At 44.4% G+C, this 23,560-nt stretch overlaps 1 protein-coding gene across 26 annotated transcripts in view; it reads left to right on the plus strand.

The window, feature by feature from the left end:
• Positions 1-23,560, plus strand: part of KALRN (kalirin RhoGEF kinase) — a 635,703-nt gene that overhangs the window by 345,543 nt on the left and 266,600 nt on the right. For 22 of the 26 annotated variants that reach the window (XM_070406353.1, XM_070406356.1, XM_070406366.1 and 19 more), the window contains exons 12-14: positions 982-1,190; positions 4,413-4,587; positions 17,246-17,441. In XM_070406353.1, the coding sequence (XP_070262454.1) occupies positions 982-1,190; positions 4,413-4,587; positions 17,246-17,441 (580 nt within the window). The remainder of the gene's footprint in view (positions 1-981; positions 1,191-4,412; positions 4,588-17,245; positions 17,442-23,560) is intronic. The other 4 variants (XM_070406359.1, XM_070406369.1, XM_070406379.1 and 1 more) reach the window with 1 other exon arrangement.

Below are 23,560 nucleotides of genomic sequence, written 5' to 3' on the forward strand. Positions count from 1 at the left end.
AAGCTTTTTTTTTTTTTCATTAATCCTTACCCAAAAATACTTTTTCCATTGATTTTTTTTTTTTTTTTTTTTTTAGAGAATAGAAGAGAAGGAGGGAGGGAGAGCGGGAGGGGTGGGGGGAAAGAGAAAAAAACATCCATGTGAGAGAGACACATCAATTGGTTGCCTCCCACATGCACCCCAACTGAGTCTGAGGATCAAACCTATAACCCAGGCACATGTCCTTGACCGGGAATTGAACATGAGACCCTTTAGTGTGCAGGCCTATGCTCTAATCACTGAGAGTAGGCTCAGCAGCCAGGGCTACACCTAGCTATTTTAAACTTGTCTGACTAGTAATATTCTGACTGCATTTCATCATCTTGAATATCATGGAGGAAATATACTTATTTAAGATAAGATACCTCTTTTAGCATTCAAATTTCTAACCAACCTAGCAATCCCATAAAGAACAAAATGATTTAACGCAGCATATATTTCCTTAATTAGACTTCATTTGGTTCTTATTGAGTATCACATTCTTCTTTGCATGTTAGTAAAATGGTGATAAATTTCTAGGAATTGACATCTAGCTGCCTGGAGGAAGTGTGTGGAGCCCTCCCTTTCCTCCTCCCTGAAAGATAAAATAGTATTTGTTCATCACAGTCTCCTGTTCTTCCCAGTTTCTTCAAACATGAGTGAGCTCCCTGCTCTAAAACCACCAGTTTCCTTGAACCACCAGGAAGCTAAGCCAGGGGTGCCTCCCATCCTTAGGGAATGCAACACTAACGGGGTAAACTTAGCAAAGATGGGTAATGAATCTCAATGTAGAAGCACAAAGCGACCCCTAAGCGTGCTGATGAGGACAGTCTGACATTGCACTGCCTGGGTAAAGGTAGGTTGCGTGGCTCCAGCCTGACTTTCTTGCCCTTGCCCTTGCCCTTGCCCCAGCCCTGGCCTCTCCTGTCTGCCCTGAGTGGAGTCTCTACCCTCTCCCCACAGTTGTGGACATGGATGGAAGACCTGCAGAAGGAGATGCTGGAGGATGTCTGTGCAGACTCGGTGGATGCGGTCCAGGAACTGATCAAGCAGTTCCAGCAGCAGCAGACCGCTACTCTGGACGCCACGCTCAACGTCATCAAGGAAGGCGAAGACCTTATCCAGCAGCTCAGGTCAGCGCCTCCCTCCCTGGGGGAGCCCAGCGAGGCCAGGTCAGCACGGGCGGTGCTTTCCAGTGGGAAATGCCTCAGACTAGACACGAGATAAGTCATGTCCCGGTCTTGGCTCAGCCACAACCAGCTTTGTGGTCGTGTGTGATCTTCAGTGTCTCCATCTGTCTGATATAAAAATGCCTGCACTGTATGCAACTTGAGTTTAAAATGAAAAAGTAAACAGAAAAGCGCTCATCTTCTAAAGCATTATTTATCATTCATGATGTTATTCAGCAATCAATGAGTCACATAAGTACAACAGAAATCAGCAAAACTGAACAGAAAAACAAATAGCCTCTTCATTAAGAATTATGGCGTGTTTAGTCACATGGAGAAAGGGCCATCAGGAATATAGTGTTCTTTGGATCCTGATCTCAGGTTGAACTCTGAACTCCAGTGCCCGAGTCAGCAAAATGTGACCCAAAATGGTTGGCGTTGGCCCACGTGGAGTGTGTGGTGGTGTCCTGCTCTGTTCTTCCTTACCCACTTGGAACCTTTCCACCATTCCTTGATGCCCAGATAACAAAAATCTTCCTGTGTCAACATAAACTAGCATAACTAATAAGAAAAATCTTGTCCCAAACCTCATATTTATTTAGAATCATTCGCACCATTGCCTCCTTTCTGTTGGTGTTAACATCTAGTTTCCTGCTCCTGTCAAGGGCCCTGACTCAGATAAAGTGTCATGAAGCCTGGAGCAGGCCCTCAGCAGCCAGCGCTGTGCCCAGGTGCTGTCTGAATGGGGCTTGATGGTGCTAATGAGGCCTGCCCGCAGGGACTTGTTCCTATCCCAACATCACTGAGTGCCGAGACCTCTGCCAGCTCTGGACAGAAATAATCTCATCAACAAGTCCCAGCCAAGCCAGGACCTGAGGGGATGACTTCAAGTGAGAGGGCTTTCCCCCATATCAGTTGTCTAATTAAATAAACAATGAGAACTTACCTTTCAACGTCGCTGGCACGTTTTTCTGTTGAAAATTAATTATTTCTACTCTAAATATGCACACGAGATGTTCTGAATCTTGCTGTTGCATACTAACAAGACAGTCTCTGTCCCTTGATCCCTAGATTCATCTTCATGAATACATAACACATGACAGTTTTGTCTGCTTACCTAGGAAACTCCACTGTTCTTTTTTTCTGAAGAAAATTACAAATAGCGGGCAGGCACTGGGTCTCAGCTGTGTGATTAAGGGGCTCACTCCAGATCTGTCAGCTCTGAGATTTTGTGATGGTTTTGTGTTTTCTCTCCCAATACTTTTCACAAGCTTGGCTGATTTCAATCTCTGTGGGGCTGGGTTTGTGGAGATGCCACTTGCTCTTAACAGCTGCCAACTTGCACCATAGCTAAGGGTGGAAGGCTACACGGAGATGGTGGAGGCAATGACGTGGCCGATGCCAGTTCCACAAGTTTAACCAAGGATTTCAGAGAGAATCATAGGCGTGTGACCGAGACCCACTGGTGACCATGTATTCCCCCCCTAGCCTGACTCTAGCCTGGGCTCTTCTCCCTGACAGCAAGACCAGGCAAACAGAAAAAGGAGTAAATGGTGCCTCATGGGCCTTGGCTGGCTGCCTCACACACACCGGGCACACATTTTTTGTAGGTCTGGCACTCATCACTGAAGTCCCTAACGTGGCTTCCCATCCTCTCTGTGATTCCCAGTGAGTGTGACACTGATGTTGGTGCTGTGCAGAATGGTCAGAAATTATGCTCTTCAAGGTATGTGATGTAGAGAGACTGAGAGGGATTGTCAGAAAGAACAGCCACATCCTCCCAATAGCAAAGCTCTCAACAAGTGCATAATGCATAGTGTGAGTACATCTCTATGTGACTTGTGACTGGGGGTGTCCACGCAATGGTGGGTTTCATGCCCAACTAGGCTAGGGTTAGGAGGTAGAATTGGGAGCTGTCTGAATGATAGTAGGGGAAGCTCTTGACAAACTGGTCTTATGCTCCCTTCAGAAGCAGGTAGTCTGAGCTCAGATACCACTGCTTCTGAGACATACACAGACACAAAAGCCTGGTTTTCAGAAAGCTTGCTGATGAGAGGATTCAGAACTAATGCTTTCCCCCTTGTCCTCTGACTTCTTAAACTGTATGAGAAAGCAAGACATTGCAAGATATTGAATGTGCCCATTTATTTCAAGTTTTAGGGCTCTAGCTTACCGAAGGCCTTATGGGATATTACCTTCTTAACCTCCAGTTCTCCTGTTATAGTGATCTCTTTGGAGGTCTCCACCATCTTACTTCTCTGAGCAAGTCAGTGTGTTTATCTCGTGGTTCCCCTCTACAACCTGTAACCCCCATCCCCCCAATACTTCTTTATAGACTCAGAAAGTGTACTCCTCCCATCTTCCTGGCTGGATTCCACGCCCAAATCAGAACCCATCCTTTTTGAAACCTTGTTGCTATCCCAGCCTCTTGAGCCCTTCCCTCTACTCTCCCCAGTTGAGCCGGTGCCCTAGCACCTGATATTTCACTTGTGTCCTTTCAGGAGTAACAGTAGTCCATACAGCATGTACCTGGTCACAGAGCACGTTCACATACACTGTCTTGTTTAACAGCAAACTGAAGTGAGCAGGGCAGGGATTATTAAGTCCACTTCACAGGAGGCAACTGGGGTTTGGGGAGGTCATTTCCCAAAGCTACTAGCTTATGTGTGTCAGAGTGAGGACTTACTCCAGGCTTGCAGCCTCCAGGTCCTGTGCTATCTAACTACAGCTTGGAACCTGTGTGAGGACACCAGCCTGTAACCTGGCATGGCATTATGAAGTGGGTGAATAATACTGGCAGCCATGGTCTTCCTTTAACAACAACACTGGGAAGTAAAATTAGGAAGAGTTTTTTTTTTATTCTGTCTTTAATGTGTCAACTCTTATGCATTGTGTTTAATGTGTCTACTCTTATGCATGTGTATGTGTGTGTGTGTATAAAACTATACATATTAGAGTACACATATGCATGGAATCATTCCATTTCCCCAATATTTTACGCTCTCCAAGACAAGCTGCTGTGCTGTGAACCCCAAAGAGGATGCATGTATCTTTGGTTCACCTACTAAGCAGATGGTGCCTGGCTCACAGCAGGAGTTTGATAAATGGCTGTCACTTGAGTAACTCAGCTGATTCCCATCCACCTTGTTCAGAAGAGGAAGGCCCCCTGCTCCTCTATCACTTCTAACATGCAAGGCCCCTCCCTCCTCTCCCCCTCTGCCACAGGGACTCGGCCGTGTCCAACAACAAGACCCCCCACAGCAGCTCCATCAGCCACATCGAGTCGGTCCTGCAGCAGCTGGACGACGCGCAGGTGCAGATGGAAGAGCTCTTCCATGAGCGGAAGATCAAGCTGGACATCTTCCTGCAGCTGCGCATCTTTGAGCAGTACACCATCGAGGTAGAGCCGGCGGCGGGGGGAGCGGTGGGAGGGAGCCATGGAGAGTGCTGGGAGGCCTGCAAATGGCTTGCTGCCTGGCCAAGGGTGCTGCCCCAGGGTTGAGGAAGGACGTGTAGCTTAAGGAGAATGGAAGGATTTTGCATCAAGGATACATTTATAGAAATCAACAAGTTCTCATTCTGCCTTGTTATAGTCCTCCGTCCCTCTCACCTCCGCTGCCCAGTAGAGTTCCTCTGTTTTACTGTCCGGGGATAGCTTCATTGAGGAGGTTTTGGTTGCTGTGCTTTGGATGCTTGGTACTTTGGTTCCTGAAAGACCATGGAGTTGGCTGTGTGGGGCTTGAGGTAGAGTCCTGGAATTCTTATCGTCATGAGTAGGTAGGTGTTAAAATTAGATCTTCTCAGTTGATGACTGTAGGTCAGAGATTAGCTGACATCACACAGCATCCAGGAAAACCAGGAGCCACGGGAAGGAAGATCTATGTGTCCTCAGTTTGCTTTCTGCTTATTAAGAAGGTAAGTCTGTGCTCAGGCCATTTGGTGGTCATCGCACAGCCTCCTCAGTTCATTCTTAAAAGGTCAGAATTGGGTGTTCTGGTCTAGTCATGTCCCCTTCGTCATACTTGTTAATAATGTCAGCCGGAACAATATCCACCGTTTGTTTGTTTGTTTGTTTGTTTGTTTGCTGTGAGTCAGTAACTAAAGCCAGGGCAGTAGGGTTTCTGGGGTGTGGAGAGTATCAGACACTCAGGTGCTTTGTCCTTCTCAGGGAGGCGGAGGGTTAGATTAAAAGCATTATCTTCTTTTTGCTCCCGGCTGGTGAGGCAAAAGGAAAATTCAATTCTCTATCCACCTTTATAAAACTTTGTTTTGCATTTCTACCATCTTTTCCCAGTTGGGGCTTCTGGGTGTCTGAGACTGATCTTTCCAACAATAACTGTGGAAATTTCCTTGGAATGGGTTTGGAAGGAAAACGTCTTTTTTTAATGTTGAAAGCTCCAATATCCCATCCCTCAGAGGACCAGAAAACCGTTCTGGCAACAGCTGCCCTTTTTTTTTCAATCCTGACCCCAAAAATGTTCATATTTAGAATAGAAACTGTGAAAGACAAGCAGTCCTTCCTGTTGCTTCCTCTCTTACCATCTTTCTCTTCTCATACACCTAATACTCCTGCCTCCCCAGAAGCCACTGCCGTTTCTTGCTCTAAAGGTTCCTTCTGGGCTGTGTGGGACAAAGGGAAAGATTTAAGTCTTTAAATGTGGATTTAAACTATCCTTTCAACTTACTCTATAAATTTAGTTGAACTTATTTATACTTTGTATTTTTAGTTTAGTCTGAATCTACACTCAAAAGGATTTCAGGTGTCAAGTAGTATTAAACATATATTGAAAGAACAGTTTAAATGCCAGTGGGAAATTAGAGATATTAGCATGCAGCGAAGAGTGATTAGGGTGGACTTCATAGAGGCTGGGTGACAAAGGCAATAAAAACAGGATAGAGGGGTGTGAGTTCTGAGTCTTTGGTAATTGGGAGTGAAACTCACAGAAATAAACAGAGGTTGCATTCGCTTGCAGTGATGTAGACCCCAGGTGCTCCCATGGTTCCTCCTCACTTTCGTTTCGACTGTAGAGAATGAACACATCTGAACACATCCAGGGAGGACCACGTTAGCAGGTGTGGTGATTTTGCTGTTGTGTTCTTTATTTACTCTCCTGTCGTTCCAGATCCACATCAAAAAAATGCTTAAGGGGAAGGAAGCAATCTGAGAGTTGGGTGTTTACATGTTATTTCATTAGATGGCTATGGTTTTGAGGTCAGGGTTGCTGATTTATTTCCAGAATGCATTGTTTTCTTCACTTTGCCAGGGACTTCACACCTGACATCAGCTGGAGGTATCACAAGGATGTGTTTGCTTGCAGTTGATTCTGGGAAAATCCATTTTCACTCCTGAAAAAGAACCCAAAATCTGTGCAAAAAAAAAATTCTTTAAAAAAACAGCTAGCTGTAAATCAAATGGATCTTATTTAAATGTTGCAATAGGGGAGCTTGACATTTAAATTATGGATTTGCATTCTTCAGCCTCCGTCTGTACTAAAACCCCCCTCCCACCCTGAATCCCGGACAACTTGGACAGCTGGTTGTGGATGCTGTAGAGGAAAAGTGGAGCCATAGTATGAGGGCCGAATAAAACGAGAGAGATAAAAATGGTGATGAGACTCTGCACCCTCTGGATTAGGCAGTGAAGGGGTCTTGTTCCCCGTTTGGCATGTGGCCCAAACCTTGGGGAAAATGCTGCATTTCATCCTAGATAAAAACGGAAATCCTGCCAAACCTATAGAAAAGCTCTGCTTCGAATCAGATTGTCAGAAGTGATTTTTAAGGGTGATGAGATTATTTCAAATTCCAGCTAGAGTTTCACTGTGGGGATGAAGAGCAAATGTCCAGAGAAGTTTCAGAATGTGAAACCGAGGGTGGTTTCTGTAATGAGACGTGTCGGCGCTGACATAAGGCAGGCAGGGCTGTCACTGCAGGGCCAAAGCTGTGCTTCCCCCATAAAGGAGGGAATCTATGGACATACTCTGAATTCCTGGGGATTACCCAAGAAAACCAGAGCAGGTCTGCTCCCCCGACATCTGGAGATCTAAGCCATGCTCCTTAACCATGTCACTGATGGCCGAAATGGGCTAATTAATTTAAGAATGAAGGGAATATAGGAATTGCTGCACCGGTCTCCTCCTGTCACTAAGAAAGGTGTAGATGGCTCCCACAATGTAACCTGGGACAAGGCCATAGCATACCGCCAATAAGCGTGAAACTCTTCCCAAATGGATTCAGCAAATGTTAAAAAACCAGGACTGCAGCTGCATTCCTGCCATTCCTTTTTAGGCACCTATAGATGGTCTATAAAGCCTTCTCCTGTAGGGTCAGCCTCCCTCTATGGAAAACATTTTATATGAAATGGTTATGACAAAAGAGATGCTTCACCAAATACAAGTAATGCTTATTTTGTGGTGCTAGGAATATGTATAGTATTTTCTTGTTTTTTATGCTTCCGTGCATTGCCAAGTGTTCTACAATTAATCAGGATGATCAGAGAGAAATAAAAAATATTTTTAGAAGCAAGAACAGTCCAATGGTCTCCAAACTCTTCGATTTACGCAGCCTCTCAATAAAGTAATTTTGAACTTGTGCCCCCCTATATATGCATATATAATAGTGTATAAATTACACATCTCTTACACCACTGACTACTAATCTCAAAACTCAATGTGCCCTTAGGGCAAAGTTCCGCTTCTTCATTATATGTTGCGGTTCCATACTTCAAATCCTCTTCTGGATCATTTCCAGTTATGTGTTTGGCCTGGTTTCTTGACAGATCTGATTAGATTGTCAGTGTTTCTTTACCCCATCATGTGGCCAACAAAGAGTTCAAAGTTCTCTTGTGCTTTCATGATTAGTGTTATCTGCAAGCTGCTGTCTTTGAGGAACTTGTTGAGCCATGTGTCTTTTTGCGAAGGTTAGTTTAGTTAAAACTAGATAGTAGATAAATCCATTTAACTGGACACATGAAAAGAACAATAATTTGAAACATGATGAAAGCAACTGAACAAATGAGCCACAGTCAGCTCCTCTGCAGTGGGGCGCTCCCCCGCCTCCCGTCCCTGAGGAGCCCTCCCCTGTCCCATTATCTGCCAGGTGGTTGGACAGACTCCCTCTACCAGTGAAAGTTCAGGGAATGGCCAATCATTTTTATTGGTTTGATCTAATAATATACATGCCTATAACATAACATATATGTGCATATGTATAGGCAGAGAACTTTTCTCGCTGTTATCAATGGATAATCTTGAGCATCCCCTGGGTGGGCTCACCTACATTGGAGAGGACTAGAAATGACACCAAGAAAGATCCTCTACACGAGGGACTTTATGAAAATGGGTCACAGTTATGGTCTTTCTTTTAAATCTCTGACACTGTAATTACAAAGTTTGCTCAGTGCACCTAAAAATTAATCTGTACAATTAACCTGAGTGAGGAATCGATTAGCCAACTCTAAATCCATAGGATCCACGTTAGGACAAGTTGGGACCAGGCTGAGGCTGGAGAAAAATGGCCTTCAAGAATGAAAATTCTGGCCCTATCTGGTTTGGCTCAATGGATAGAGTGTCCGCCTGCTGACTGAAGGGTCCCAGGTTCGATTCCAATCAAGGGCACATGCCTGGGTTGCGGGCTTGATCCCCAGTAGGGGGCATGCAGCAGGTAGCCAATCAATGATTCCCTCTCATCATTAATGTTTCAATCTCTCTCTCCTTCTCCCTTCCTCTCTCTGAAATCAATAAAAATATATTTTAAAAAAAGAAAAGGAAAGAAAAGAGGAGAAAAGAAAAGAAAAAAGAAAAATTCTGCCTGGAAGAGAGCAACCTGATTGTAATTTACTGGTGGTCTCAACTCTTCAATTGGTTGTATGCAGAGGCCCTTAGCATTTTATTTTTGAAAGAGATCATTCAGTCAACCTTTTATCTGATAGAAATTCAACTCAATAAACATTTAGTGAGTTCCTACTCTATACCCAAAACGATGTTGGCCATTGAGGATATAGCCCCTGGCATCAGGGGACCAGTTGGGGAGAAACACAGGAACCCAACCATTGTACTGTATGATGATTCTATGAAAGGGAGAGGCTCATGGTTTGATGGAACACGGAGGCAGGAATACCTAGTCTGTCAGGCTACCCACTGAAGGTTTCCCGGAGAGAGCTCACCTAGAGGACAGGTACAAAGTTGGTGGCCAGGATTTGGCATCCCTGGAGGATGCACCCCAACCTCTACCAGAATGTTTCCAGAGCTCAGAGCAGGGGGTGGGGGCAAGGAGAGACAAAAGGGAGCTCAGGATTTCTTCACCATTCTAAACTTTGGTCCTGGATCTGCTCCCTCTTTTCTTTGGCAGCCTGAACATGTTTAAAAATGGTTGTCATAGACCTCTTTTCCTTTATTTGAAAAATGCTGGGATTGTGTAAGTTATTTCTGCAGTCCCCTCCGACTTTAAAAATTTGATGATTGTTTCATCGTCAGCCCTGCTCTGTGGTACATATTTCCAATTCATTTACCTCTTTCTGATATGACACGGTTTCTAGACACCTGACTCCCCTGTTCACCTGCTGCCGAAGGGACTCTAGTTAGCTGCGCCTGGCTTACTAGACACACCTGGATGTGGCGTGTTCAGGACACTGGCACCTCCCAGTGTAGCCCAGGAGACAGTAGCCTTTTCAGTGACTTCATCACCAGTCTTGTCTAAGCCTGTGCTCTTTTAAAAGCCACTGGTTGTTTTTTCAAGGTAATTGCTTCGAATATGCTGACTTTCTTATTAACATGTGAATGAAAGCTTTTTATATATTTTCCTTCTCAAATTTTACTTTTTTTTTTTTTTGCTGGCCCAGTTCTTCAGCCTATCAGAATAAATTTAATTTATTGTTGCTACAGCACTGGCTGTTCAAAGTATTGACCAGGTTAGATGGGGCTTCACTTTCTCCTGTACTAGGTGTTTAGTTTACAGGGGAGAAAATAATTCTGACACTGAGGCATTGATAAGCACTAGAACGAGTGAACAAAAGATGTTGTAGGAGCTCTTCAACAAAGGGAGGTCTTTAGAAAACAGAATAGATCCCTATAAGTCTCACACTGATTAAGAAGCAAAGATAAGGACAAAATAACCACTCAGGATCAGTCATGATTATATCAGAGATTTCAGCTTTAATCATGATGATAATGAAGAGAAGAACATGAAATTGGTCATAAAACTTGTTCAGTTATCCAAACGATACAATTGGAATAGAAATTAGGTAGCTGAACATTGGAACTCATCAACTACAGCATGTTGCAATATGTTCTTACATTATGTTGCCAAAAACGAAAAACAACTGAGTGTATTTCTTTCCTGCCAAGTCCGTTTGCTTTTCCAGAAAATTCTTGTTATATCCCCAAAGGTCTTCATATAGCTACATAAAAAATATTTTAACTCTTTAGATGGATCACGTATTTCTAAATTAGGGAAATGGTATGATATACCTTTAAAATAATCTACATTAGAATTCACTGATTTCATCACTGTGTAAATCAATTAACAGAAAAGAACTTTATATTCTTAGACAAGAAGAATAGATGACTATGGCAATTCAGTTTATTTTAATTTTATAGTGGTAACCTATATCAATATACAAACCCATTATAGATAAAGTAGTTCTTCCCATGCAACTGACTGTCTCTCACTGCGATATGTATTTCCCTACCATCCACAATGTGTAGGTCAGTGCAGAATATTTAGCTTTCACTTTTCTCATCCTAGTAAAAATAATTACATCGTAAAACAGAAATATGCTCATTTTGCCATTGACAGTCCATGAATTTCAGAGCAATCTCACCACAATTAAATGCCTTGGACCCTTTCTCCCACTCTTAGTTGGAATGGGTTTGGACCTTAATGTATGTAACATATGGGATAGATATACACATATATAAACACACACACACACACCATTTGCTGAGAGACATGATGGCACAGTCATCAAGTTTGTAGTGTTTTGAGTTAGCCTGCCTGGACTTAAACCTGTTTCACCAACTTTACTAATTGTGTGACCTTAGACAAGTTATTTGGTTTCCTCATCTTAGAAATGGGGATGGGAATAATAATTCTTGGCCCATCGGGTTATTAAGGATTTAATGAGTTAATACATAGAACATTTTTAGCAAAGCTCCTGGCACTTAATCAACACTTAATGCATTGTAATTGGCATTGTTATTATTATGCACAGTATATTTTCATATCTGTATTTGCTTCCATATTTTAAGCAGTCAAATATGCCATCTTATTACTCCCCATTGTTTCTCTCTGACTTGGTTCCCAGATCACATTGGGGAACCCCTGAGTGCTCACGCAGCTGCTGTGAGAAGCAAAGGCATCGCTCCTGCCTACCTGGGGCAGGCTACACTTCTGCCTGCTGATTCTCCCCTCCCACCACTCACACCCTAATATCATAGTGCAGATGTGTCTCCTCCTCATGAAAAATGCTCCTAAGGGGTCATAAACTTCTAGATAGGTTAGCATTACCTCTGTGCTAAGTGATTTGGCAGAGTCAGCTTGAGGAAAAAAACACACACACACACAAAACATAACCAAACTCTTAAACAAAAATATCCTATTGGGGGAAGGCTGTAGGCTGTGTGTTTTCTTGCAAGGGTAAATTATTCCTGGCATTTATAAATGGTCACAAACACAATGTATTGATCTATTCAAGGAACACATGATTAATAAAGAAAATGGAATTATAATGAAGGTTGTTTTTCTTTTAAGAAGAAAACAGGAGAATGATTAAATGGGCACTTCTCTGAAATGAAAATAATGAAAAGAAAGCTACCCTCAGAATCAGTTCTTGGACCAGCCTTATTGATATAACACCATGGTCAGGAGCACTGGACTTTGTATGTAGTTGGATGCTCAGCTCTGTGACCATGGGGAAAATGAACTGACTTCTCTGTGTCTTAGTTTCCTGCCAGAGTTGCTATGAGGATTTAATAAAAGAAAGTTAGTCAAATTCTTAACACACTGTCTACACTGGAATACAGGCACAAGGTAAAATTTATTTTTCCATTGTGATCATTATCATGAGCTGAAGAAAAGGACTACACAGTGAGATTTCCAACTTTGCAGGTGATAACAAAGAGCTGAATTGATGGGAATAGACTACAGGAAGTGGGAAGAGAAGGGGCAGGTGAGTTTTGGTACAGGCAGGTGTAGAATAAAACATTATTAGGGGAGAAGCTGACATGTTCTCTTCATAGAAATACTGGGAAAGACCCAGAAAATGGGAGGAACCAATGGAGAGGGCTTCCTGAGACCAGAGCCCAAGGCAGCTGCTAAGCCAAGTCCCCGGGGTTAATCTTTGGCAGCAGAATGCTGGATTCAGTGAATCTCGTCTGGCAGGAAAGCCTTGGGCTTCGTTTTGGTGTGAGCCTTCCCATTTCCCACTGCCTCTTACCCTTTATAAATTTCTGTTTAGCTCCTTCTCTGATTTCCCTTATGGCTGTGGCACTAGAGTAGACAGTTGTTAGAATAGAAATGTTGCCAGTGTGTCTCTCAAAGAGGTCATTGTACCCTAACACTCCAATTAATTCAAGAGAGCCAGGGAGAGAGAGACCACTGGAGCCAAGAGTGAGAGGGCCAGGAGCTGAGAAGGAGTTAATTGAGTGGAAGGAGAAAGCAAAATAGGTCGATTAAAAGCTGAATTCCCTGTGGGCACCTTGTGTTCTTTCATTTATTTGGTTCAGGCCCTAGTTTCTGCCCTGAACAAATTCTTCCAGGCTTCTTTTCCAGATGGAGTTAAGGCACTGAATTCATTCCCAGTGCCAGTTTTTCTTTTCAGAGTCTTATCTCTGTATTGGCAAACTAGCTCCTGCCCCATGTGATGAGATAAGCCAGGGATAAACATCTGGCCTGGGGGTCATTTCATGCTAGAGAGGTTACTTTGAAGGCAGTGAGAACTTGAACAGACTGAGAGGAGGGGCATTTCAAGGCCACTGGACCAGGGAGGGAGACTGGAGAGGGCAGAGCTAACTCTCAGGGTCAGTGAGGAAAGCAGCTCACTGATCAGTTCATGGAGCAGTGCAGGAGATGAGGCTAGAAAGCTAGGTTTGTTCATTAGCAGTAGGTAAGCGTTAGGTTTGAAAACAAATTTTTTTCTTAAAAAGAATAAATGATTGCCTGTTATGCCAGCCTTGTACCCCAAAAAGAAAGTAGAGAGGAGGAACCCAATGAAAGAACATTCCTTGAGCAAATAGAAAATACAGGGTATCCCCCCCCAAAATGTATACACACTTTGAATAATTATTAATTCCAATGGATTAAATCTGAAAAGAAAGAAACATCAATTGAGCTCTTCGCTCAAATGTGTGTATACATTTTTGGGGATGCCCTGTGGAAAAGAGACTAATTTAAATTCCAGCAAACATTAGAAATACACAAATCAATCAGGAAAAAGCATTACACAATTCAGATCATTACCAGGCTCTGGGCATCGGTGTGTGGGTGGAATGGGAAGAGAGAGTCAGACACAGAGTAAAAAGCATTTAAGTACAGGAAGGGCGGCTTAGGAGTCAGGCGTTCTGCTGAGTAGTTCCTCGGAATTCATATTCTTCAGGCCTTGTAACAGATTTGAGCCCTCTGTTTATTGGTTTTAGGTGGTGAGGGTGGAAGAAGATAGGGAAGGGGAGAAAAAGAATACAGAAACAGTGGATATCGAATGTGGACATATTTCACATTTGGTTTAGATGCAGATTCTCGATACCAGACCTCTGAGCCTCTCTGTCCCAGCAAGCACCTCTGTTTTGCTCTGCTCCTCCCTGGGACCTAGACTTTTCCCTCCACAGATCCTGACCCCGGGATCCCTCTGGGATCTCCCTACAGCAAACAGACCTGTCATAGACTCAGTTTTATGGAAACAAAACAGAAGCCAAAATAGAAAGGAAGGCAGGCTCTTCCTTTCATGCTTGTTGTCTTAGTTTTATTCTAATTTCTCTTAGTTTGTAGGCAAAGAAATGGACTAAAAATTTTGTTTGGGCTATTTTCAATATATTATCTTTAAAAAGGCTTATATCCAGCATCTATTAAAATCTCACAAGTCTATAATCAAAACATAATTATCCTAGTTTTTGAAAAATGGGCAAAAGACTTTAAAAAACACATTTAAAAAGTAGATACAAATGGCCAATAGCATATGAAAGTGTGCTCACCATCATTAGTCATCCTAAAACCATGAGATATCACTTCACATACTCCTACATTTAAATAGATTCATAATATCAAGTGATGGTGAGGACGTAGAGCAATTGGAACTTCCATACATGCCTATTGGGAATGTTCAACAAAGACCTACCCGATAACTCTACAATTGCACTCCTAGGTAACTCTCAAGAGAAAGGAATATCTATGTCCACAGAGGGATTTGTGTAAGAACTTTCACATCAGCCTGATTCAGTATAGCTAAACCCAGGAAGCAACCCAAAAATCCATCAGCCAGAGACTTGGTAAACAAATTGTGGCACATCTATACAATGGACAGCAGTAGCGAGGAATGAACTACTGATACACACAACCTGGATGAGTCTAAAATACAACGTGTTTGACACAGGAAGCCAAACATAAAAGAGTATATATTGTGATTTCATTTGAAATCCAAGAATAGGCTAAGCTACATCTGTGATATAAATCAGAAAGCGGTACCAGAGTGGGAGAGGGTGGGGCAGGAACTGACAGGAAGGAGGCACAAGTGGACTACCTAGGGTGATGGAAAGGTTCATATTTTGCTTTTGGTGATGGCTAAATGGATGTATAACATTATCAAAACTCTTAGAACTAATGCTTAAAATACAGGGTGGGGCAAAAGTAGGCTTACACTTGTGAGTACACAAAACAGATTTATTCTTGTATTATTATTAATTATTGTATTATTTTCCATTTGAACAACTGTAGACCTATTTTTGCCCCACCCTATATGTGTATTTTATTGTATACTAGAGGCCTGGTGCACAAAAATTCGTGCACTCAGGGGTCCCTCAGCTCAACCTGTGCCCTCTTGCAGACCAGGAGCCCTGGGGGGATGTCCAACTGATGACTTAGGCCTACTCCCCCAGGGAATGGGAGATCAGCCCTTTGGCCTCCCTTGCAGGCTGATCAGGGGACAGTGCTGGGTGTAGCGAACCCAGCCCCTCATCGCCCCTCTGCCGCTGCCCCCCGCCCCCCTCCTCACAATTGCTGTCCCCTCCCTCTGCCCACTGGCACTTGCCTTGGCTGGCCTGGTGCTGCCCACTCACCGGCCCCGCCCCCTGCCAACCGCCAACCGGTCATTCTGGTCAATTTGCATATTAGGCTTTTATTATATAGAATAAGTTAGATTTTATCTTTTTAAGTACAAGAAGAAAAACATTTATAAGCCTAGTAGTCTATGTAAGCCTATTCATTTATAAGTCATCTCATAAGTCATGTCATTTATATGTCTTCTCAGTTTAATTCCTTTCTCTAGTTAGAGAATGCAGTACTTTTCAAAGATGGATACAACAAAAACCTGTTTTGCCTGGCAATCTGATCCTCAAGCTTCGCAGAATAAGTAGAGACTAGGTTTGCCTGCTGAGCCCAATGGATCCCTTCATTGACCTGAAAAGATGTGGGGGCATGAGGTGGTATTTTTACCTTTCCCCCACCTCTATGTCAAACACAGTGGTACACTTCCAATGAAGAAAGGTCTCACAGTTAGACAGAGAATGGAAACCAGTGTCCCAGAGAGCAGCTCCTAGTTCCTCATTGCTTGCCTTTCCCCCCCAGTCGCATGGCCCCAACACAGAGAGAAGAGTGCCCCCTCCCACTGCCTTCAGCTGGGCTTCTCCTTCCCTTTGTCCCTGATGTTGCTGGAGCAGCAGCTCTTGGTGATGGGAGGTTATGCCTAGTGCCAGCTGCCGTGAGGCCAGCATCATGAAAACCACTAAGCTGGGCTCTGGGGTGTGTGCTTGGGCTGCCTGGGCCAGACTGTGGCTGTTGCATCCTGGATGAAGCTTTCACTTTCTCGTCTGGGAACGGGGTGACAGTCCCTGTGCCATTGCCTTCCTGGGGCTGCTGTGGGGGCAACACAAGAAAACAGACCTGAAAACCGTGTTAGAAAAGTTCCTATCTGCTTCACATGCCAGGTGGAATTACCACCCAGTTCAGTACACCTGAGTTCCTGCCCTGGGAATGATGGCAGCATTTGCAAAGGAAGTGTAGGATTTGGACTCTGTGCAATCAACCTGTTTGAGAGTAGATGAGGGGAAGCCACATGAGCAGAGGTGTAAAGCAATAACAGATTAGCAAACTCATAATAAGACAAAGTTTCCATTCATTACATGCTTCTGTCTTTATTAGAATTGTTAGTGCCTTTCAATAGAGTATAATCTGTTTGGATTCTGTAGCTGCACTACACGTTTCCCCTTGTACAGTCGCCATCTACGGGTGTCAGCCTTTGTAATAGAGGGAGAGAACCCGCACAAAAGTCCACGGGAACCAGAGGAAGACCCTGGCTTGGATGGACACCAGCTCTCATTGTTTGTGTAACCTCAGGTCACTTACTGGGCTTCTCCAGCCCTCCGTTTCTGTTTCTCGAAAAGAGCTACACTTAATCCTTAAGTTCTGAGGACTCTCCAATGATGAGGTGTTTTAGAGTAGTTGTGTGGTGTGGTGGAAAAAGTCTTTGCAGTCAGTAGGAGACCTGAGCTCCAGCCTCGGGTCTGCCCCTTGTGAGCAGGGTGAACTCCGCACGGCATTCCACCTGTCTGAGTGAGCAGCTTCCTCCCTCCAGGGCATTGTGCTCGAACTGGATGGAGTACTAAACACTTTGTAAACCATAACTCATCATATAAACGTCTCCTGCCATTCCACTGCTGTTGCTGTAGACATCGCAACGCACTTTCAAAGGCATGCATGCATGCGTGTGTGGCCATGTTGCTTAAATGGAGTCGAAGAGTCAAAGAGATGCAAAGCCGAGACTGATCTGAGAGTCAGGTTAGTTAATAAGGCTTGGGATCCATGAGCTTAGCAGCCTTTGGACCAGCGAACCTGGACTGATGGTTGTTCCCTCACAGGTGACAGCAGAGCTAGACGCCTGGAACGAGGACTTGCTCCGGCAGATGAACGACTTCAACACGGAGGACCTGACGCTGGCAGAGCAGCGGCTGCAGCGCCACACGGAGCGGAAGCTGGCCATGAACAACATGACCTTCGAGGTCATCCAGCAGGGCCAGGATCTGCACCAGTACATCATGGAGGTCCAGGCCTCAGGTAGGCAATCTGTCCCAGCCTTGTTCTCCTGGCGGGGAGGTGATGAAAACAAGAATACCAGCTTGACTCCAAAGTGCATTTCCACACTGTTCATTCATTTCAGTCCTACGGGTATAAGGAACAGATGTTTGCCCCCATTTTAAAGAAGAAGAAAACTGAGCATGGGAGCTGAAATAACCTGTGCGGGGCTGGCCAGTCAGGCGATAGTAAAGATGGGACTAGGACCAGGCTCTCCTGGTGCTGTGGTAGAAATTAGCGCAGATTCCAAAGAAAAATGGTGGCCTGGAAAAACAAACCAGGTGGGCTCCAAAAGCAGTCAGCCATCCCTGTGAATCTATTCAAATGTGTAGACATCTGCTATTCCACCCCCTATTACCCCCCACACACACACTCTCTCTCCACCCCCAGGGCTGGCTCCTTGTCTCCAGTCCAGGCCTCTCAGAGTCCTGTGTTTTATCGCTGGTCTGTGCATGAGTGTAAGAAGTGCTGATAAAAATTTATGGCAAGGTTGTATAATTTTATAACTCCTCAAAAAAAAAAAAAACATGGTCGAGTTACCCAGATTTGACTTCTTTTCCTGCTCAGGATTTATTCACTACCCTAGAAATGCACGCAACCTTACTGTTATACCTCCAGACCAGCCTTTGTTGTTAGGACTGGAGGGAACCATCACAGTCGCTAGTCCAACGAGCCTAGAAAAAGAAACCAGTCATGTGAGCACATACCATTGGAGTGCTAGAACCCAGGCCTGTACACCCAAACCCACCCATTGCCCTCTTCCCCCTCACCCCTTCATGCTGGGGTCCAATCCCTGCGGGTCCAGGGGTCCCCAAAGGTGTGGATGGAGTCGGCGAAGAAGCAATGACACGAAGACAGCCTTCAGTTGATCAGCAGCCTAGTCAGGACCTATAGCCAGGATCTCCAGCCAAAGTTCTGGTCGGAGTTGTGGTTAGGAACTGATGAGGATCTGATGTTTATTGTTTTGTTACATCTGTATTTATACCAGCCGATTTTAATCCTGTCAATTTCTATTACAAAGGTTAGGGCGTTTCTTATCTCCATTCCAGGGAGTAAAGATTATGTAGCTTAACTACCCGCCTGGCACTTAATTAAGGGGTTGTATCCCCTCCCTAACCTCAGGGAAAGATCCCCACCTGGGGAAACAACCTTTCTCGGAGAGGTGACCTTGGTTAAAACACATGGCGCTAAAGGGAGCAAACATATAAAGAACAGTATGCTATATATGCCAGGTCCATTGAAACATATGCTGTGCAGATGTTTCTTTCCTGCAGCGACTGTGTCAAGCAGCAAGGATGGACCGGCTTCCGGCACCTTCACCCTTGTTGGCTCAGGTTTCTTACCCTCTTAGAGGGGGCAGACACAGGCTCAGGCCACCGACTTTTTAAAGCACTGTTGGTCTATATCCCTGTTGATCATGAAGAATATTTACAAGCATGGGATTGTTAGGCGGATCTTAACAATCAAACTTGACTTTAGGGTACTGTGTTTCTTTTAATGACTTGAAGGAGTACATACCAGCATTCAAAGGAACTTCACTTCTAACCAGAGGAGAGACACCTAGTAAATTGTACTCGCTTTGGTCAGCAGGACATTTCCTTGAATTCTCGTTTGTGTTGTGAACAGGTCTGTTTAGAGGTGTGCAGACTGTGCCTCCTCATACAGCCCCAGGAAGAGTGATTCACATTGTAGTCTATTGCTGACTGTTTTATGACAATGCCCAGGCCCCACACCCGAGCTACTCTGATTTAACAACCTCTGAATGGGCTTTGGGCATCAATCAGCAAAAGCTTCTCAGATGATTCCACTGTGCAGCCAGGGCTGAGACCCCTGCTTTTCATGCAGTGGTTAAATCACAACAGCTGATATCTATGAAATGAATGCCCCAGGAGACTCCCAAATGTGGCTTCCAGAGCAGCAGCACCTGAGGACTTGTTAGCAATGCAAGTTTAGCCATGGCTGGTGGGCTCGGTTGGGCATCATCCCATGCACTGAAAGGTTGCTGGTTCGATTCCCGGTCAGGGCACATGCTCAGATTTCGGGCTCCACCCTCACTAGGGGGCATGTAGAAGGCAGCCAATTGATGTTGCACTCTCACTTCGATGTTTTTCTCTCTTCCTCTACCTTCCTCTCTCTCTAAACATCAATAAAAATATATTTTTTTAAATGCAAGTTTAAAGGTCCATCCCTTGGACCTATCACATCAGAATCTCTTGGGATTGTGCCCACCAACCTGTGTTTCAAAGCTTTCCAGATAATTCTGATGTACCACTGCCAATCTAGGTCCTTGCTACTCAAAGCGAGGGTTATGGACCAGCACTGTTGGCATTGTTGAGCGCTGATTAGAAATGCTGAACTCCAGGCCTTATCCCACACTTAGGAATCTGGATCTGCATGTTAACAAAATCTCCAGGTAAATCATGTGCACATGATAGTTTGTACCTTTTTAAAGGCCTTATCAGGGTATGGGGGAAACTGTGATCCTTCCTCTGGACTCAAGGTTTCACCCTATGGCTTGCCCTCATGATGTTCACAATAGCTGGCTGTCCAGCTGAACCTAGAAAGCGTGAGATAATGCAGACACAGTGCCTAGGAGAGAGGCCGGGGAGAGACGCCCTACAGGGATGTTCACTCTTCATCCCTCAGTATCGATTGTCTGGCAGGAGGGAGCTTGTCTGCCTAGAAACCTGTGGCACTTAGGACCAGGGTTCTGGCATGACCTGGGGGAAGCCCACTTCTGTGCCAAGAGCCAGGTATCCACGGTAACAGGAAAATCTGCTGGGAGCTAGCAGTCCCTGAAGACTGCTTAAGATGAGCGGGCGGGGGGTAGTTGTACTTGGCGGCCACCTTAACCATGAGGGCTGCGTGGGTGAAAACACCCCAGGCAGATGGGCTGCCCACCCCCACAGTATCCTGTTCTAGAAATGAGCTTTGTCAAAAGAGGCTGCATTGGCCTGTTCAGGCCTCTCTGCTGGGACTCGCTGTTCCCCGCTCCTGCCTCATCTAGCTGCAGAGTCTGGCATGGCCCAGGAGGCTTCCTGGGGAACGAATCCAGGGGTTTCAGGGACACTCACTCTGCTGCAGAAAGCCTGGTCCTGCGGACAAGGCAGCTATCTCCTCTCTAACTGGGGGGCAGGAGGGCAGAGTCATGTCAGAGCTGGGAGTGGGGAGGGGGAGGTTGGGGTGGACCCAGCTGGACCCAGGCGGCCGAAGGATGCAGGACTTGAGAGACGCTGGACTGAGGCTATAAGGGGCTTGGGCATTATGATGTACATCTAATGAGCTATGTTATGTTAGAAAAAGGATAATAAGCAAAATTAATAATTTGGTTGATATTTAGCCCTTCATGCTAAATTAAAGGCTTATGCTTTGATTTTGTAGTAGTAAATGGAAGTAGAGAATTTCCATACACTTATTTTCAGGTGTGAAGTTTATAACATTGAGCCAGGTTCTACTAAGTCCCTCTGGGTGCCAACAACTGTAACCAGAACAAAAGCCTTTGCTTAAATCGACATCAGCCTTAGGAATAGAAAGCAAAGTAGGAACACTCTCCTCACTTGCTCACTGTGCTTTCCTCACATTAGCGGTGTCTATTTGAGCCTCAAGTTGGGAGGTGTTTGCTGGTAAGAGTCAAGGTAGAGGAATATGCTGGCTGAATTCAGGGTCCAGTTCCTCCATCAAAAGTTGGAAGTGCCTTTTTTTTTTCTCTCTGTAGACCTTACTTTCTTCTTCTGTCTAGTGTGGCAGGTGGACCTTGATTCCTAAAATTCTCACTTTCCATGCTGCAGCCCCATAATCACCATTGGTTATGCCACAGATCCTCTGTCTAAAGCAGTGGTTCTCAACCTTCTGGCCCTTTAAATACAGTTCCTCATGTTGTGACCCAACCATAAATTTATTTTCGTTGCTACATCATAACTGTAATGTTGCTACTGTTATGAATCGTAATGTAAATTTCTGATATGCAGGATGGTCTTAGGCGACCCCTGTGAAAGGATCATTTGACCGCCAAAGGGGTCGCGACCCACAGGTTGAGAACCGCTGGTCTAAAGTAACCTGGCCATGTGACTGTTATACTTGACCTTACGAATAAGACAAGAACCATATGCCCTGTGGATATGTTCCTTTTGTGGTTGAATCACAGCTTCCAGTTCTCTCCTTATGCAAGGCTTTGAAGTGAAAACATCTCTGGAGTCTGTGGCAGTGATGCTTAAAATTTATTCCAACCACAGTATTTGAAAATAAATACATTTTAAAATAAATTAAGTTGGGGGGGGCGGGGGAATCACTCTTTTCTTTGAGCGTAGAGGTTAAGGTGCAGCGAGGAGAGGCTTGGCATCCAACCTCCACCCCCTACTCCCTGGCTGTCCTTGAGCATGTGACTCACTCTCTAAGCCTCACCGTTCTCTGGAAAATATCGATCATGAGAATAACAACCCGAGAGAGTCACTGTGAGGATGCAGTGGGATAATTCCTGAGCATGGTAAGGGGTCCGTAGAGCTTGATGATGATCATACATTACTCTAGTATTCCAGCACACAGTGCATTTGGTTGGGGTTACTTGTGTTCCTGTAGCTTCTGCAGCAGCTACAGTGAGGGCAGGACTCTTCCTTCTCTGTACATTCCCAGCTCTGGCAGGGGGTTGTGTCCTGCCCATAGCAAGTTCTCAGTAATAATATTGGCTGAATCATCAAGATGGAACATCATTGTGGGTGAAACAGATGTAGGTAAAAATAATAGGCCACAAATAATTTTACTTATGTTGTAAAAGGAAGGAAAGGCCTGTGTTTTTCCGAAATGGAAGCTACTCTGGGGTTGATGGGAATGTGGACCTGGGGGGCAGGTCTGAGAGGAGGGCAGAAGAGAACCTGATGTAAAACAAGCGTTCTCGAGACTTGGCTGCGTATTTAGAATCCCATGGGGAACTTCTTTAAAATACCAAGGTCTGGGCCCCACCCCTCAGGGATTCTTACTTAATTAGTCTGGAATGGGTCCAGATTTTTAAAAACTTCCCAGGTGATTTCAATGTAGAGCCAAGGTCGATAATACTGATCTAAAAACCTGATTAAAGGACTGTAATTTCTGAACTGAGTGTAATACTGAGGCAGTGATGTGGAAAGAGAAGTGGAAAGGTGGGGGAGAAAAAAGAAAAAAAGGTGTTCTCTATCCAAGGCAGATATATATATATTTAAAGAACACAGTCGAAACGCATATTACAAGAATGGGCAATATAACCAGGAATCCCCAACTCTTTCCCTAGACCAATGGTCGGCAAACTCATTAGTCAACAGAGCCAAATATCATCAGTACAACGATTGAAATTTCTTTTGAGAGCCAAATTTTTTAAAAAACTATATAGGTAGGTACATTGTTATTAACTTAATTAGGGTACTCCTAAGGCTTAGGAAGAGCCACACTCAAGGGGCCAAAGAGCCGCATGTGGCTCGCGAGCCGCAGTTTGCCGACCACTGCCCTAGACCATAGATGCCTCTCCTTGAGGAAATTAAAGTCCCCCCGCTACCCCCCGGCCTGGCAGCAAAGGAAAGCAAAGTGAGAGTTTATTGCTAACTGTGGCCTTGAGCCCCAAATAAACACAATGCTAAATAGTCTAGTAACTGTGTGTAACAGAAGGACCATTGGACATCTGATCCAGTGGTTCCCAATCTTGTTTGCATGTTGGACTCATGGGGGGAACTTTAAGATTTACCGATTCTGGTGTTCTGGGTCTAGGGCAGTGATGGTGAACCTTTTGAACTCGACATGTCAGCATTTTGAAAAACCCTAACTTAACTCTGATGCCGTGTCACATATAGAAATTTTTTGATATTTGCAACCATAGTAAAACAAAGACATATTTTTGATATTTATTTTTATGTTTAAATGCCATTTAACAAAGAAAAATCAACCAAAAAAATGAGTTCACGTGTCACCTCTGACACGCGTGTCATAGGTTCGCCATCACTGGTCTAGGGTGTGGACATGGCATGGTGATTTTTTAAATTTCTCCAGATGAATCTAATGTGAGCCTAAGTTGAGAGCACTGGTCTAATAGCAACCAAACTCCATAGTTTCTAATTATATACTTTGAGCAAGTACATAAA

This window comes from Myotis yumanensis, unplaced genomic scaffold, assembly GCF_028538775.1.
Source record: "Myotis yumanensis isolate MYYU_CA2020_CCGP unplaced genomic scaffold, mMyoYum1.0.hap1 SCAF_2, whole genome shotgun sequence".
NCBI classification, from domain to species: domain Eukaryota; kingdom Metazoa; phylum Chordata; class Mammalia; order Chiroptera; family Vespertilionidae; genus Myotis; species Myotis yumanensis.